This window comes from Trematomus bernacchii, unplaced genomic scaffold (assembly GCF_902827165.1).
Source record: "Trematomus bernacchii unplaced genomic scaffold, fTreBer1.1, whole genome shotgun sequence".
Classification (NCBI taxonomy): Eukaryota; Metazoa; Chordata; class Actinopteri; order Perciformes; family Nototheniidae; genus Trematomus; species Trematomus bernacchii.
Window position 1 is genome coordinate 77,333 of NW_022987880.1, and position 15,670 is coordinate 93,002.

Below are 15,670 nucleotides of genomic sequence, written 5' to 3' on the forward strand. Positions count from 1 at the left end.
AGTTGACTTGAGAAAAAAACTCTGAATTTTAAGATTAAAAACGGAATTCTATGATTTCCAGACAGATTTTTTGGACATTTTCATTCAAAAATCAGAATTTCGAGATTTTCCTCAGAAAGTCAAGATTCTGAGATTAAAAAAGAAATCAGGAAAAAGTCCTAATCTTAACATTTTGAGAAAAAAGTTATAGTTTCAGAAAAGTAAGGAATTTGAGATGTTCAGTATTTTTCACATTCTTTTGAATAAATACTCGATCTTTTTGATCTGATCGATTAGGTTTTCTTTGTATCTTTTGTCCTGGTCTCTGCTCCTCACTCCGCACAGCAGGGGGCGGTAGTGAGCCCTCCGCTCTGCGATCGACTGCTCCTGTCTGCAGAAGCTGGGATCGACTGCTCCTGTCTGCAGCAGCTGCGCGTGCTCTTAGCCTTTAGCTTCAGAGTCCCGTAGATCTCCCGGCAGGTATATCAGTGCTATAATACACTTTATTATACTACAGTGTATTCTATCATAGTGTATTCAAGTGTTCAGAGGTCAGAGATGGCTGACTCTAAACTCTCTAAGAACCTGCTGCGCATGAAGGTGAGAGAAACACGTGGTTTATTAGTGTTGTTGTTGTTGTTTATCTTTAACTCGACGTCCACTTCTGTGTACAAATACTCTGTTAGAAGTAAGAGTCCTGCAATCAAAGGTAGTCATGTTGTGTGTGTGTGTGTGTGTGTGTGTGTGTGTGTGTGTGTGTGTGTGTGTGTGTGTGTGTGTGTGTGTGTGTGTGTGTGTGTGTGTGTGTGTGTGTGTGTGTGTGTGTGTGTGTGTGTGTGTGTGTGTGTGTGTGTGTGTGTGTGTGTGTGTGTGTGTGTGTGTCAGTTCATGCAGAGGGGTCTGGATGCGGAGACGAGGAAGCAGCTGGAGGAAGACGAGCGGAGGATCATCAGCGACGAACACTGGTACCTGGACCTACCAGAGCTGAGGGCCAGAGAGTGAGACACACACACACACACTCTCACACACACTCACACTCACACTCACACTCACACACACTCACACTCACACACTCTGTTGTCTCTCAGGAACCTGATCCTGGAGGAGCAGAGCCTGGTCTCCTGCGAGGACCTGAAGTACGGACGCTTCTCCTTCAAAGGCTTCAACCCAGAGGTGGAGGTCAGTGTCCTCTCATTCTGTACCCCTCCTGCAGTCTCATGGTGCGTTCAGGGACACCAGGTGTTAACAGGTGAAGTCCTGCCTGCAGTCTCATGGTGCGTTCAGGGACACCAGGTGTTAACGGGTGAAGTCCTGCCTGCAGTCTCATGGTGCGTTCAGGGACACCAGGTGTTAACGGGTGAAGTCCTGCCTGCAGTCTCATGGTGCGTTCAGGGACACACAGGTGTTAACAGGTACAGTCCTGCCTGCAGTCTCATGGTGCGTTCAGGGACACACAGGTGTTAACAGGTACAGTCCTGCCTGCAGTCTCATGATGCGTTCAGGGACACACAGGTGTTAACAGGTACAGTCCTGCCTGCAGTCTCATGGTGCGTTCAGGGACACACAGGTGTTAACCTGTTACGCACCGCCCCCCCGGTACCGGGCGGATAAACGCGTCATTTGCAGGAAACAACGTCTAAGGAATCTTAATATTGAATAAACTATGAATGTTTTATATCCATGTAAGAAGAAACTCAGCTAACTGATCTTTTTAAAAACCCACAATGCTAACAGTCAGCCTCTGAATTAGCCACGAGCGAAAACATGTAACCTATCACTGCACCTAAACTCACAATAACTCCCTTATTACTTATCCTAGATGCACAGCCAACCCCTCGATTAGCATCTCCTGGAGACACAGAATCTAGGGGTGCCCTCCTCAACACTCAGTGATAAACATTTGGGACGCTATAAACGAAAGCGTACATCATAACATGTGGAGCTAGCTAGAAACGCTAACATGGCTTACCTTGGTCAAAACTGGTCTTCAATGGCATTAAAACGATGCTGCAGTTAATCCATAGGTTCATCCAATGTGTCTGTGTGGTCAGACCCTGATGTGTGTCTGTGTGGTTAGACCCTGATGTGTGTCTGTGTGGTCAGACCCTGATGTGTGTCTGTGTGGTTAGACCCTGATGTGTGTCTGTGTGGTTAGACCCTGATGTGTGTCTGTGTGGTTAGACCCTGATGTGTGTCTGTGTGGTCAGACCCTGATGTGTGTCTGTGTGGTTAGACCCTGATGTGTGTCTGTGTGGTTAGACCCTGATGTGTGTCTGTGTGGTTAGACCCTGATGTGTGTCTGTGTGGTTAGACCCTGATGTGTGTCTGTGTGGTTAGACCCTGATGTGTGTCTGTGTGGTTAGACCCTGATGTGTGTCTGTGTGGTTAGACCCTGATGTGTGTCTGTGTGGTTAGACCCTGATGTGTGTCTGTGTGGTTAGACCGCAGCCTGCTGTCCTTTAGCGGATCTAGCGAAGTGAGCGGCCGTGCGTAAAAGGCACTGGTTCTCTGACGCTGCACTTTTCAGAGGCTGCAGATTTATCACTAGCTACTTCCTTCTGATACTGCAGAGCTTTCATGAGCTGAAGGTACGTTTCATCCTAAAGCAGCTGGGCAGCAGATAGATTTGGGCTGGAGAATGCCTGCCGCGTCTGGGTGCGCTCTGGTAGTTGCAAATGGCACCACATTTTAGCTCTACGTTTCTTAATCATTTCCCCAGATATTTAGTCTCAATATGAAATGAGGAATCTCTTGCTTTGCACATGTGAGAATTATGTCCGGTGAAAGTTTACGTGTTCCCGATCTTTCTCAATGATCTCTCCCTGTCGGCCCTCTGGGTTGAGTAGCTGATGGAGGATGGTTCCATGGTCAGACTTCTCGCACTGTCTGTAGTTTGTATTTCTCTCCATAGCTATTGCATGAGCTGCGCTGCATTCGTGTTTACTGAGAGCATAGTCGATGTGTTTCCAGTCCCTGTAACCATGGCGACTGAATGTATCTTCTCCGCCGGCCGCGCCTCTCACTAAAATGCCGGCACATTTTACAAAACACACTGTCCTTGCTAATGCTATACTCCAAGAATGTGTACTTGTCATACCAGTGGGCAGCAGAGCTCCTTTTCTTTTGTCCGAAAAGTGTCTGAGGGTACTTTATGAGCTTTGGCTGTGTAGCCGCCGGGTCATCTATGGCTGAGAGGTCCGGCACTGGGATGCTATTTTCTGTTGACCTGCAACGAGTGCTACGTCCCGCAGAGGGACTGAGCTCAGCGGGGCACAACATTAAACACACTCTCGTCTCTCTAAGGCGGCACCTGCTGTGAGGATGACTCTTCTTACTCTTTCAAATGAAAACCTGAACATCGATTGTTGTGACATCGTTAGTGAGTGCGGTATATTTTGTGTGTCTGTCCAGTCCACTGTCCTCCATCTGCGCGCGCCCGCGAGACGTTCTACGATGTGTTTGCTCCAGCGCTTCCACTATGAGTTCGGTCCAAATTCACATTTTACTTTGCCCGATTACATTCATTCATGTTGCTTTTAATTTTCTAAGTTTTTTTAAAGGGAAACACATGTTTGCTCTTATTTTATTATGTAATCGTTAGTTTTGATAATAAAAAATAAAAATGTTGGAAACTATGTTTTCGCCCATTCATTTTTGATCAATGAATGAATGGGTGGGCCCAGTGACAGAGTGGGTGGGCCCAGTGACAGAGTGGGTGGGCCCAGTGACAGAGTGGGTGGGCCCAGTGACAGAGTGGGTGGGCCTAGTGACAGAGTGGGTGGGCCCAGTGACAGAGTGGGTGGGCCCAGTGACAGAGTGGGTGGGCCCAGTGACAGAGTGGGTGGGCCCAGTGACAGAGTGGGTGGGCCCAGTGACAGAGTGGGTGGGCCCAGTGACAGAGTGGGTGGGCCCAGTGACAGAGTGGGTGGGCCCAGTGACAGAGTGGGTGGGCCCAGTGACAGAGTGGGTGGGCCTAGGCCCACCCATAACGCCGCGGCTGACTCTGACCTGTTTTTCATGTTTCAGGCTCGAAAATGACATGCCCAAAACAAATGACTACAACTTCCCTTCTAAAAGGGTTATATGAATAATTTCTTTTCTCAAAGTAATGATAAACCTGTGAGTTGGATGTAGAAAAGTCAGAATCAATATAGATGTTTTTTATTTTAAAGAAAATTCAGATTTTACATAGTAAAAAACTGTAAATTATAGTGTCCGTCCAAAAATTATTTTTTACTTATAGTGAAAACTACCCTTGGATGATGGGTTAGTAGACTAAAAGCTTTAGGAATCCAAAGTACAACATATAATAAGTACCCTGTATCAAGATTGATGCAAAACAAGTGACATTTGACCTTTTTAGAGAGGTTTAGCAAAAAGAAACCACTTCTGAGGTCATTTGGGTGGATTTTCCATATCTCTGGCCCCCCTTGCTCGATTTTGATGGTTGACACCTCTTTCTGACCGTTAGAGCCAATAGAATCGAAGGGGGAGTCCCCCACACACACTCGTTGTGAAAACAAACGTTGGGGGCTTCCCGCATGCAGGTTTGCACCAGAGTGGACCTATCTCTAGCTCTGACATTTGGAAACGAAAAAGCAGTTTTATTGCTTATGGATTATCAGAAATCATTTCAAAGAGGACACAGACACATTGGATTAACCTATGGATTAACTGCAGCATCGTTTTTTATCGTTTTAATGCCATTGAAGACCAGTTTTGACCAAGGTAAGCCATGTTAGCGTTTCTAGCTACCTAGTTCCACATGTTCTGATGTACGCTTTCGTTTATAGCGTCGCAAATGTTTATCACTGAGTGTTGAGGTGGGCACCACTAGATTCTGTGTCTCCAGGAGATGCTAATCGAGGGGTTGGCTGTGCATCTAGGATAAGTAATAAGGGAGTTAGGAGTGAGTTTAGGTGCAGAGATAGGTTACATTTTTTCGCTCGTGGCTAATTCAGAGGCTGAGTGTTAGCATTGTGGGTTTTTTGGGGGAAAAAATTAAAAAAGATCAGTTAGCTGAGTTTCTTCCCGTTACATGGATATAAAACATTCATAGTTTATTAAATATTAAGATTCCTTAGACGTTGTTTCCTGCAAATGACGCGTTTATCCGCCCGGTACCGGGGGGGCGGTGCGTAACAGGTTAAAGATTAACTTTTTTAAACCTTTTTATCTTTATGTTTTAAATTGTTTTAACATTTTCAACATTAGCCGCGTTCATCCCGGAGTACTTTTCACCGTACTTTTCGCGTTTAGTTCCGTTAGTACCCCTTATGTCGCGTTCACACCAAAAAGAGCACTTCATCTCGGGAACTTTTCCCCCCATGTGTAGTGCCTGCTGAGAGATGGTACTTTCCTGGGGAAAAAGTGCCCCAGTTCTGATTGGCTGGGCCAATTGCAAACCACGCCCCGTACAACTCTGAAATGTTTTGTTATCCTGGCATTAGCATTATTAGCATTAGCCCAGCGCACAAACGCAGAGAGACTAACTTATGGCAACACAAAATAAAACATGGGAGCGGTGGAGATGAGGAGGTGTCGGCGCTCTGGTGATTTCCTCTGAAGGCTTCAGTAGAAGCTGCTGGGAGTCCCAGCAGCTTCTACTGAAGCCTTCCCCAACTCCGGGGACTTCCGGCCGGGGACTCCGGGTGGCAGTATACGCCGTGAAGTGGTTTGCAGCCTGCCAGTAAACCCAAAGCAGAAGAAGAAGAAGTGACGTCAGCGGCTCATTTGCGTAATCTTCCCTCAGGGAAAAGTACGCGATCTGCACTGAGTGCCCTGGGGTAATAAGTGCCGGGGCACTGAGTGCCGGGGCACTGAGTACGGCAAAGTACTTGGTGTGAACGCGCCTATCGTGGATGAATCCTTATCTGCTCCCGGCAACACACTGAACGTCAACTCTGCCTCCTCCTTACACTCAGCCCTACTTTAGTGGAGCAATGAGTCTCTGATGCACACAGGCGGATGATGAGGGGATGCAATGTGGACAGGTGCACACGCAGACCATCCTCTGGCTGCAGACGGGACCCGCACCACCTACCTGAGCACTCACACAGGTGGGTGGAGGTGAAGGGAATGAGCACTCTCACAGGTAGGTGGAGGTGAAGGGAATGAGCACTCTCACAGGTAGGTGGAGGTGAAGGGAATGAGCACTCTCACAGGTAGGTGGAGGTGAAGGGAACTCAGTCTCCACAGTTTTCTGCCAGACGCCGTCTCCTCTCTCACTTTAGGTAACTTCACTAAAAATCGATCCATGTTGCCGCTCACATAAAGTTAGCTGAAGTTAACTCGCTACATTTCACTGTTTCTCGTTATTCTTTTCTCACGCCGCGCCTCCCCTGAAGCTCTCTGGCGCGCCTCCCCTGAAGCTCTCTGGCGCGCCTCCCCTGAAGCTCTCTGGCGCGCCTCCCCTGAAGCTCTCTGGCGCGCCTCCCCTGAAGCTCTCTGGCGCCCCCCAGGGGAGGCACGCCTCACACTTTGAAAACTGCTGGTTTAGGTAATGCTCCGCCTTTGTCGTCAAACAGCGCCCCCCTCTAAAGGCAGTGGTGAAACACGGCACTGCAGGCCAGGGTCACGGGTTGTATTATTATATAATGTATTATTATATATTATAATATATTAATGAGAGCTGATGAAGTGTGGAGCCTTATGTGAGGGGGGGGGGTCCTCCAGACAGACTGATAACAGGGATACACATGAACATATACTGTGTATATATAAATGTGTATAAGTACATAAAGTGTGTCCCCTGCTGTGTGTTGTCACAGAAGCTGATGGTGACGATGAACCCTAAAGAGGAAGAGGAGGAGAGACAGGAAGAGGAAGTGAGCCACATGCAGACGGACGTGACGGACGAGGAGATGGCCCTCAGGTGAGACCCTGACCTTTGACCTCATATAGTGTCATTATACCTGATAGTCAGAGCTGATGGACACCTGTCGTCCTCAGGTACGAGAGTCTGGTGGGCAGCATGAGGAAGAAGTTCACCAGGAAGAAGAACCAGGCCTCAGAGGAGGGGGACACCGAGAGGGTCTCCCTGAAGAGGGACCAGGCCTCAGAGGAGGGGGACACCAAGAGGGTCTCCCTGAAGAAGGACCAGGCCTCAGAGGAGGGGGACACCAAGAGGGTCTCCCTGAAGAGGGACCAGGCCTCAAAGGAGGGGGACACCAAGAGGGTCTCCCTGAAGAGGGACCAGGCCTCAGAGGAGGGGGACACCAAGAGGGTCTTCCTGAAGCCGCAGGACTGACTCCTTTAGAGGAACCAAAGGACATGTTTGGATGTTGTACATCCTGTTTCTAAAGAGTCACAGTCTGAGCTGCAGGACGCATTAAATGCAGAGCCTGCGGTACCCATGGGTCCTGTCTTTATTGATCACACCTTCAGCAGCATTTAGAGAACCTTCAGCAACATTTAGAGAACCTTCAGCAACATTTAGAGCAGTGGTTCTCAACTGGTGGGTCGCGACCCAAAAGTGGGTCCCGGACCCGTTTCAAGTGGGTCGCGGATGTGTGAGTGAAGAAAAAAAAAGGTGAAAAAAAGAATTTGAATTTTTTTTTTTTTTTTTTTTGGGAAAAAAGGCAAACTTTTATTTTGAAGAACCGATTCTCTAACGCTGTGCATGCAGTCGGCGTTGGACTGGAAGTACCGGAGACCATAAACGGGTTTGAAAACTTCTGTCACGTAGTGATCATCTTCTCAATAAAACATCTTTGCTGATGTTTTTTCGAGTCTTCTGGCCAATCAGAATCAAGATTGTTGCCGGAAGTCCCCACGGAGAATAACTTAGCGGTAGAACTATTCTTTATACATCCATGGGTACAACTTCAGATACAAATGAACACATAATGAAATATGACCCCCGATTTGATGACTGAGAGGTCACAGAACAATGGGAGCTATCTACCCTTACCCACAATTTAAAGTAAATCACACAGACTATCTCCTCTTCTCGCAGCAAGATGTCAGAACTAAGTGAAAAACAAACAATGGCATAAAATATTATTAATATGTATGATTTATTTATTTTCTTCTCAGAGTGTACCAGAATGCGTAGTTTGTTAGTATTTCAAAAAATCTCCTGGGGGAGAATCCCCCCAGACCCCCTGCTGGGGTTGGGTTTTCAGCATGTGTGCCTTTTTATATAGTTCAGCTTTGATTCCATCATCTCATTAAACCTTTTTTAAAAGCATACTTTAGTTCTGTGAAGGGATATATGCACTGTACTTCACTTTTATTAATATTGTATTCTGAAAAGCGTATATTACAGCACGATTTTTTGTTGAATAGATTTGAGTGCTTCAAAATGTTGGGTCGCGATGTATTGACCAAGTAAAAAGTGGGTCCCGAGGCCTAACCAGTTGAGAACCACTGATTTAGAGAACATTCGGCAGCATTTAGAGAACATTCGGCAACATTTAGAGAACATTCGGCAACATTTAGAGAACATTCAGCAACCTGAGGAAACACGCACTTTTTACCCAAACGTCTTTTTGGGCCGAAAATAAAAAAAAGTTGCCCGATAAAGAAAAGTAGATCAGATAAACTTTTAATAAAAAAAAAAAGGTTCTAAATTGTATTTGGTGTTTTTCGTACATGAGTATAAATATTCAGATTAATATAATAGAGTACGCTACTGGGTTGTTAACTAAAATAAGTAAATGTATAATATTATTAAAAACTCATTAATCCGTTTTTCAGGTCTCAGGCTCGAAAATGACATTCCCAGAACAAATTACGTTAACCTTCTAAAAGGGTTAAATTAATAATCTTTGTTCTCAAAGTAATGATAAACCTGTGAGTTGGATGAAGAAAAGTCAGAATCAATATAGATGTTTTTTATTTTAAAGTAAATTCAGATTTTACATAGTAAAAAACTGTAAATTATAGTGTCCGTCCAACAATTATTTTTTACTTATAGTGAAAACTACCCTTGGATGATGGGTTAGTAGACTAAAAGCTTTAGGAATCCAAAGTACAACATATAATAAGTACCCTGTATCAAGATTGATGCAAAACAAGTGACATTTGACCTTTTTAGAGAGGTTTAGCAAAAAGAAACCACTTCTGGGGTCATTTGGGTGGATTTTCCATATCTCTGGCCCCCCTTGCTCGATTTTGATGGTTGACACCTCTTTTTAACCGCTAGAGCCAATAGAATCGAGAGGGAAGTTCCTAAATCCATCTAAAGACCAGACCCTGTCTGTGTCCTCGCGCTGTCCTCACATCCCCCGACCCCCAGACTCGGAGGAGCACAGGGATGTTAGTATTGTTTATGAAGCAGGGTATAGAAAATACATTATTGAAATGAAAATAGTATTTATTTACTTTTACAAACAGTGAGCAGCTGCAGCATGTGTGTTGCAGGACATGTGTAAGCATGCAAGTGTCTTTGAGTTGTAGAAAAGCGCTAGGCCTATAGGCTATAAATATAATGTATTATTATTATTATTAGGCCTATGTGTTGGACATGTGTGGTTGGACTGTCTCACAGGCAGGTTGCAGTGTAACATCAGAGGAGACTGGGCCAATTGTACATTCTCAAACTGCACCACATAGAACTAACTAAACAATGCAGAGATTATTTTTATATAATTGTATTCAATAACCGTAAGAAATTAAACAGTCTGAAGTGATTTGTAAATAGGAATACAGGTTTGACTTAATGTTTTCATAAATATGTTTTTCTCCCAGTTTGTCATGGGACTTATTTTTACCCTCTCAAAGAACCGGAATCGAGAACCAAAAATAACCGCAATCGAAAAGCAGAACCGGAATCGTTAAAATCCAAACTATACCCAACCCTACGTATGTGTGATGCAGTAAAATCTTACCGCTCACTTACGTTAGCGGTGACGTAAAAATCGTGGGGAAAAGTAAAATACGTTGGCGAAGAAGAAGATTCCAGTGGTCCCAATTTTTGTCCATTCTGGACAAGTGAAAAATGTATTCGGACAAGTAAATTGCCAAACTCACTTGTCCATGGACAAGTACTCTCTAAAAACTTTTTCTCACACTGATTACCCATTGGTGAATGAGTGATGCGTAGCCAGAATGCCCCGGAAGCTGTCATACACTCTCGTAGCTCTCATTGCAGCTAATATGAAATCTCAGTTTTTGACAAAAATGGAATGATGGATTATCAGTAAATTCAAAGTGACGGACACATTGGATTAACCTATGGATTATCAGTAAATTCAAGGTGACAGACACATTGGATTAACCTATGGATTATCAGTAAATTCAAAGTGACAGACACATTGGATTAACCTTCAGCAGCGTTTTTATCGTTTTAATGCCATTGAAGACCACTTTTGATCAGAACAACAGCAACACTTATTTTTCGTTTTTGCTACCTAAAGCTACGTGGTGTGTTGTCTGTATTTGCTTCCCCTGGCGCATTTTGATCGCTCAGTGATGATACTTATATTTATGGAATCTGTGGAATCTCAGCTTGCTAGTTGATATCTTGTTTGTGCAGATCCGATAAGTAATAAAGTATTTATACCTAGAGTTCTGTGCTAAGTGCGTCAGCATGTTTTCGCTCAGGGCTCATTTCGACCCTTCTTGTGAGACTTGTGTTTTGTTTTGGTAAAAATGGTTCGTATCGTCAGTTAGCTGAGTTTCTTCCCGTTAGGTGGATATGACACATTGATTGATTGATTGATACATTTATTTCGAACAAGTAAATTAATAATTACAAAACAAAAGAAATGTTGTAGTGCATAGTCATGTAAGAGAAATCAAAACAAAAAAATGACATTTTACAACAACAACAGCATTAACAACATAAACAGTGCCACATCTAGTGTTCGAAAAGGAGTGAGAAGAAGTATAACTTATTTAACCCCCTTGTCCCTAAATGATTTATTTATAATCTATAATCTGCAATAATATAGTTGGAATGCTGATACAGCATTCCAACTATATGTTATGCTACGGACAAAATTCTTATTATTCCATCCAATTATTTTGGCCCTCTTCTCCTCCCACATTCAACATCGCAGAAACTCCGTTCAAACATCAAAACGTTCAGCTCGGTCGGGAATCGATGGCTATCACTTTTATCATTCATAACTTTCATAATTCCAGAGATACATCCCATAATACATCCCATTTTTAACATGGAAGTCAATGGAGAAATTCTTCAGACTTCAACAAATCTTCATGCGACTTCAACTGCTAACTGTTCATTCATACTTTCACTCAGAAACCTCATTCCAACTTTAAAATGTTACACATCTTTCTGACATTATTCGTGTAACACAACTTTTAAATCTGATTCTTACTTTTAGAGATATTAAACATTGTTCAGACCTTGGTAAAGAGGCTTTCTTCAGATTTTAACATTAACTAGAGTGCGTGATGTCACAGGAAATCTTGAAATTTGCCTTCATATTTTCTTTTAAAACTGCCATAATTCCCAAACCCTACATTCCTGAGACATAATTTTTCATGACAAACGTAGGAAAACGTCTCGTAGCTTGAAAAATGACAAATAATTAAACAAAATCCCTCTTGAGGGCATGAAGTGACAAAAACTTTCAACATGTCTCCATTAAAGCCCATTGTAATTTCAGGCTAATATTTCCTCACAGCAGCAGCCGCACACCTTTAGTTAAACTGCCAAAAAGGCCACATTATTAACCCGAAAGTACACAAACATTACACTTCAGATTCTCAACTTCCTTGACATGCTTCACGTTTTGAAATTTCACAGATATCTGTTATCGTTCTTCCACAAAACGTTCACATGTAAGAGGTTTATCTCTCATTCAGAACAATGGAAACCTTTGATCTCTGCACACCTCGTTAGCTCAAATATAAACACCTGTGTCATGGAACACGATGATGTCATAACACACAGGTGTTCGTGTTTGAGCTAACGACGTGGTCACTGGAGTTTAACAGACTGTCTGAGCCTATTCTTTTCTGTCTGATGGAGACTTCATACTGACTTCAACATGTTCCACCTATTTTATACATTATTGGTGACACACAGCTGTCGTCGTTAGCTCAAATATAAACACCTGTGTCATGGAACACGATGATGTCACATTGACAGGTTTGGTAACGGTGCAGCCATCAACATCTAAGCGTATTATGGGGTGTCATCAAATGCCATTGCCATGGCGACACAATGCTCGCCATGAAACACGGTTTTCTCATAACTTCAGTGAAAATGCTCCAAACGGCCCAAAACTTCACAGGTTTGGTAACGATGCAGCCATAAACGCATCTAAGCGTATTATGGGGTGTCATCAAATGCCGTTGCCATGGCGACAGACCACTCACCATGAAGCACGATGTCGCTGTAAATCCAATGGACACGGTCCGATCGTCCCCCAATCTTCACTTGTATATCACCGGTCCAGCCCTCAACAGCTCTACGCCAAATCTGAGATCTCACCATATGCCGTTTCCATGGAAACGCATCCCTCGCGATAAAAGACGATGTCGCTATAACTCCTATGAAAATGTTCAAAAAGTGCTCAAACTTCACATGTGTGCTAACAGTCCAGCCGTGAAGACATCTACGGGACATGCCATTGCCATGGCAACACAATGCCCGCCATGAAACACGGTTTTCTCATAACTTCAGTGAAAATGCTCCAAATGGCCCAAAACTTCACAGGTTTGGTAACGATGCAGCCATCAACGCATCTAAGCTTATTATGGGATGTCATCAAATGCCGTTGGCATGGTGACAGATCATTCACCATCAAGTGAGTTCAAAGGTTTGCAGTTCAAATATTCTGCTGCTTTTCCAAGCCTTTTTACTTTCTTCTCTTCTCTCATCACACATTCAAGCCCCCAGTGTTCATGTATCATTTCAATCTAAATTCTTCACTTTCTTCTTACACATTACATTTCAGCATAGCAGTTTAGCGTGAGATTTTCAGCATAAAGCATTCCCACAAGCAATTTCTTCAGGAATTGCATTCTCTAGTTATTATTAATCTGCTTTACCTGTTGATTGACATATATACATATACACATATACATACACATACATACACTGATATACATATATGCACACATACATATACACACCTACATACTCACAGATATACACATACACATAGTCAAACACCTTCCCCATCCCTGTACCTCGAGAAAATAATTTCTCTGTATTTCCTCTTGAACTGGTGAATGTCTGGACATCGCTTTAGCTCCATGTTCACACTGTTCCATAGTCTCACTCCACAGGCTGAGGTACAAAACGTTCTTCTGGTTGTACGGACCCTATGAATTTCGAATTTAAAATTGTCTTCTTGAACTATATCCCCCCACTCGTTGAGTGAATACTTTTTGGATGTTTCCTGGTAAAACGTTATGATTTGCCTTAAACATGATTTGTGCCGTTTGGAATTCTACCAGGTCTGTGAATTTTAACAATTTTGACTGCAGGAATAATTCGTTAGTGTGATCAAGATACTTGGCATTGTGAATGATTCGTATGGCTTTTTTTTGTAGAATAGATACTGCATGTATAGTACTTTTGTAGTTATTGCCCCAGATTTCAACACAGTACGTCAGATATGGTAAGACTAGTGAACAGTAGAGAATGCGAAGTGATTTCTGATCTGCTGAAATGCTTCTTGACCGCTTTGATTGTACATGTTTTATGTGTAATTTCCAACTTATTGTCATCTATTATTACCCCAAGACATTTAATTTCATGGACTCTTTCAATTTCAACCCCATCTATTTTTATTTGCATTTGTGTTTTTGTTCTATGTTTACCGAACAGCATTACTTTTGTTTTACTCAAGTTAAATGATAGTTTATTTTTGTCAAACCATGTTTTTAATTTGTGCATTTCATCTTCTATGTTCTCCACTAGCTGTTCTAAATTCTCCCCAGAACAGAATATATTTGTATCGTCAGCAAACAAAACTAGCCTCAGTACATTGGATACTCTTACAGATGTCATTGATGTACAGTATGAACAGTTTAGGACCCAACACTGACCCCTGGGGGACACCACAAGCAATGTCCAAACATGAAGAGCAGTCATTTCCCATCTTCACATACTGCTGTCTGTTGCTTAAATAGCTTGTAATCCAGTCTAAAAGTATACTCCTGATACCATACCTTTCTAATTTATATACTAGGATGTCATGGTTGATTGTGTCAAAAGCTTTTTTAATATCTGTACAAATCCCTACTGCATATTTGTTGTGTTCAAGAGCATCTGTGATATCCTCAATCGATCCATAATTGCCAGTGATGTTGATCTGTTTGATCTAAATCCGTATTGACTGTCCGTGATTAATTTGTGCTTTTCTATGAATGCGTCTGTTGTTGAATACTTCTTCTAGTATTTTTGAGAATTGTGGAAGTAGAGAGACAGGTCTGTAGTTTGTGAAGTGGTGCTTGTTCCCAGTTTGTATACAGGTATGACTTTAGCTATTTTCATTTTGTTTGGACAAGTACCGGTTTGGAATGACAGGTTACAGATGTACGTTAATGGTTTAGAAATCCCCCCAATGGCCATTTTTACTAATGTCATATCAATGTCATTATAATCAGTAGACTTTTTATTTTTACATTTTTGAACAATATCTAATATCTCTCTTTCATCAACTGGTTTAATGAACATTGAGCAGGGGTTTCTCTCCAATACATCGTCTTGATGTTCCCCAGTTGTCCCTGGATCAGGGATCTTTCCCGCCAAACATTCACAAAGAATTGATTGAAGTTGTTAGCTACATTATTTATATTATACTTTTCATTATAGTTATCAGTCAAATACTCAGGATATCCTTTTTGTTTAGACTTATTTCTTACAATACTGTTAAGTATATCCCATATTTTGGTTTTATCTATTAATTCCTTATAATAGTCTTTCTTGCTTGTTCTTATAATATTAGTCAACTTATTTTTATGTTTGTTATATTTATCCTCTGCACTTTGAGTTCTTTGTTTAATGAAGTCCCTATATAGTGTGTTTTTCTTTTTGCAGGCATGTTGTAATCCCTTTGTGATCCATGGGCAATGCATATCTTTTTGTTTTCTGCTGTATTCTTTAATTGGGCAGTTTTTGTCATATAATGACCTAAATATCCTTAGAAAGGTTTCATAAGCAGGATCAATGTCTCTTTCTTGGTCAAGTTTGTCCCAATTCTGTTCCAGCAATCCATTTGTCAGTGCGTTGATGGATTCCTCTGATCGCATCCGTCTGTATCCTTTTTCTTTTTTCCTGTAGTTGCTTCATAGACTGTGAACACTTGCAAGTGATCACTGATATCATTGATTAATAAGCCACTTACTGTGTGGTTTTCAATGTCATTGCTAAATATATGATCTTTTAGGGTGGCACAGTGGGATGTCACTCTACTCGGTCTAGTTATTTTCGGAAATAGGCTCAGACTATACATTGTGTTAGAGCCAGTATTTTGATTTTATAAGAAAGGCCACCTAATTGTGACGTCTGTAGTCAACGCACTATAAAGAACTACATTTCCCACGGCGCCTGGGCTAAAGCCACAGTGATGGGCAACCTGTTGAGAGACGCCGTCGAGGAACAGTTTTTAACCGTACACGTACACGTACATACAAATCGTACAAGTACCCTTTAAGTTATGAAGTTATAAGCATTATCAAGAAAATAAATAATACCTAAGTTGTTTGTTATTTTATTTGAGTTTTGCCTATTTCTTTTGAATATTGTAAAGGCCTATTTTCT

General features: G+C 42.3%; 1 protein-coding gene across 1 annotated transcript; it reads left to right on the plus strand.

Moving 5' to 3' along the window:
* Positions 1–376: 376 nt before the first annotated feature.
* On the plus strand, positions 377–7,330 carry mphosph6 (M-phase phosphoprotein 6; the record flags this gene model as incomplete). The annotated part of the gene is given in 5 exon segments (XM_034114130.1): positions 377–579; positions 865–977; positions 1,068–1,158; positions 6,750–6,853; positions 6,931–7,330. Coding segments are annotated over 5 exon segments (648 nt in total). The 3' UTR covers positions 7,229–7,330.
* Positions 7,331–15,670: the final 8,340 nt, after the last annotated feature.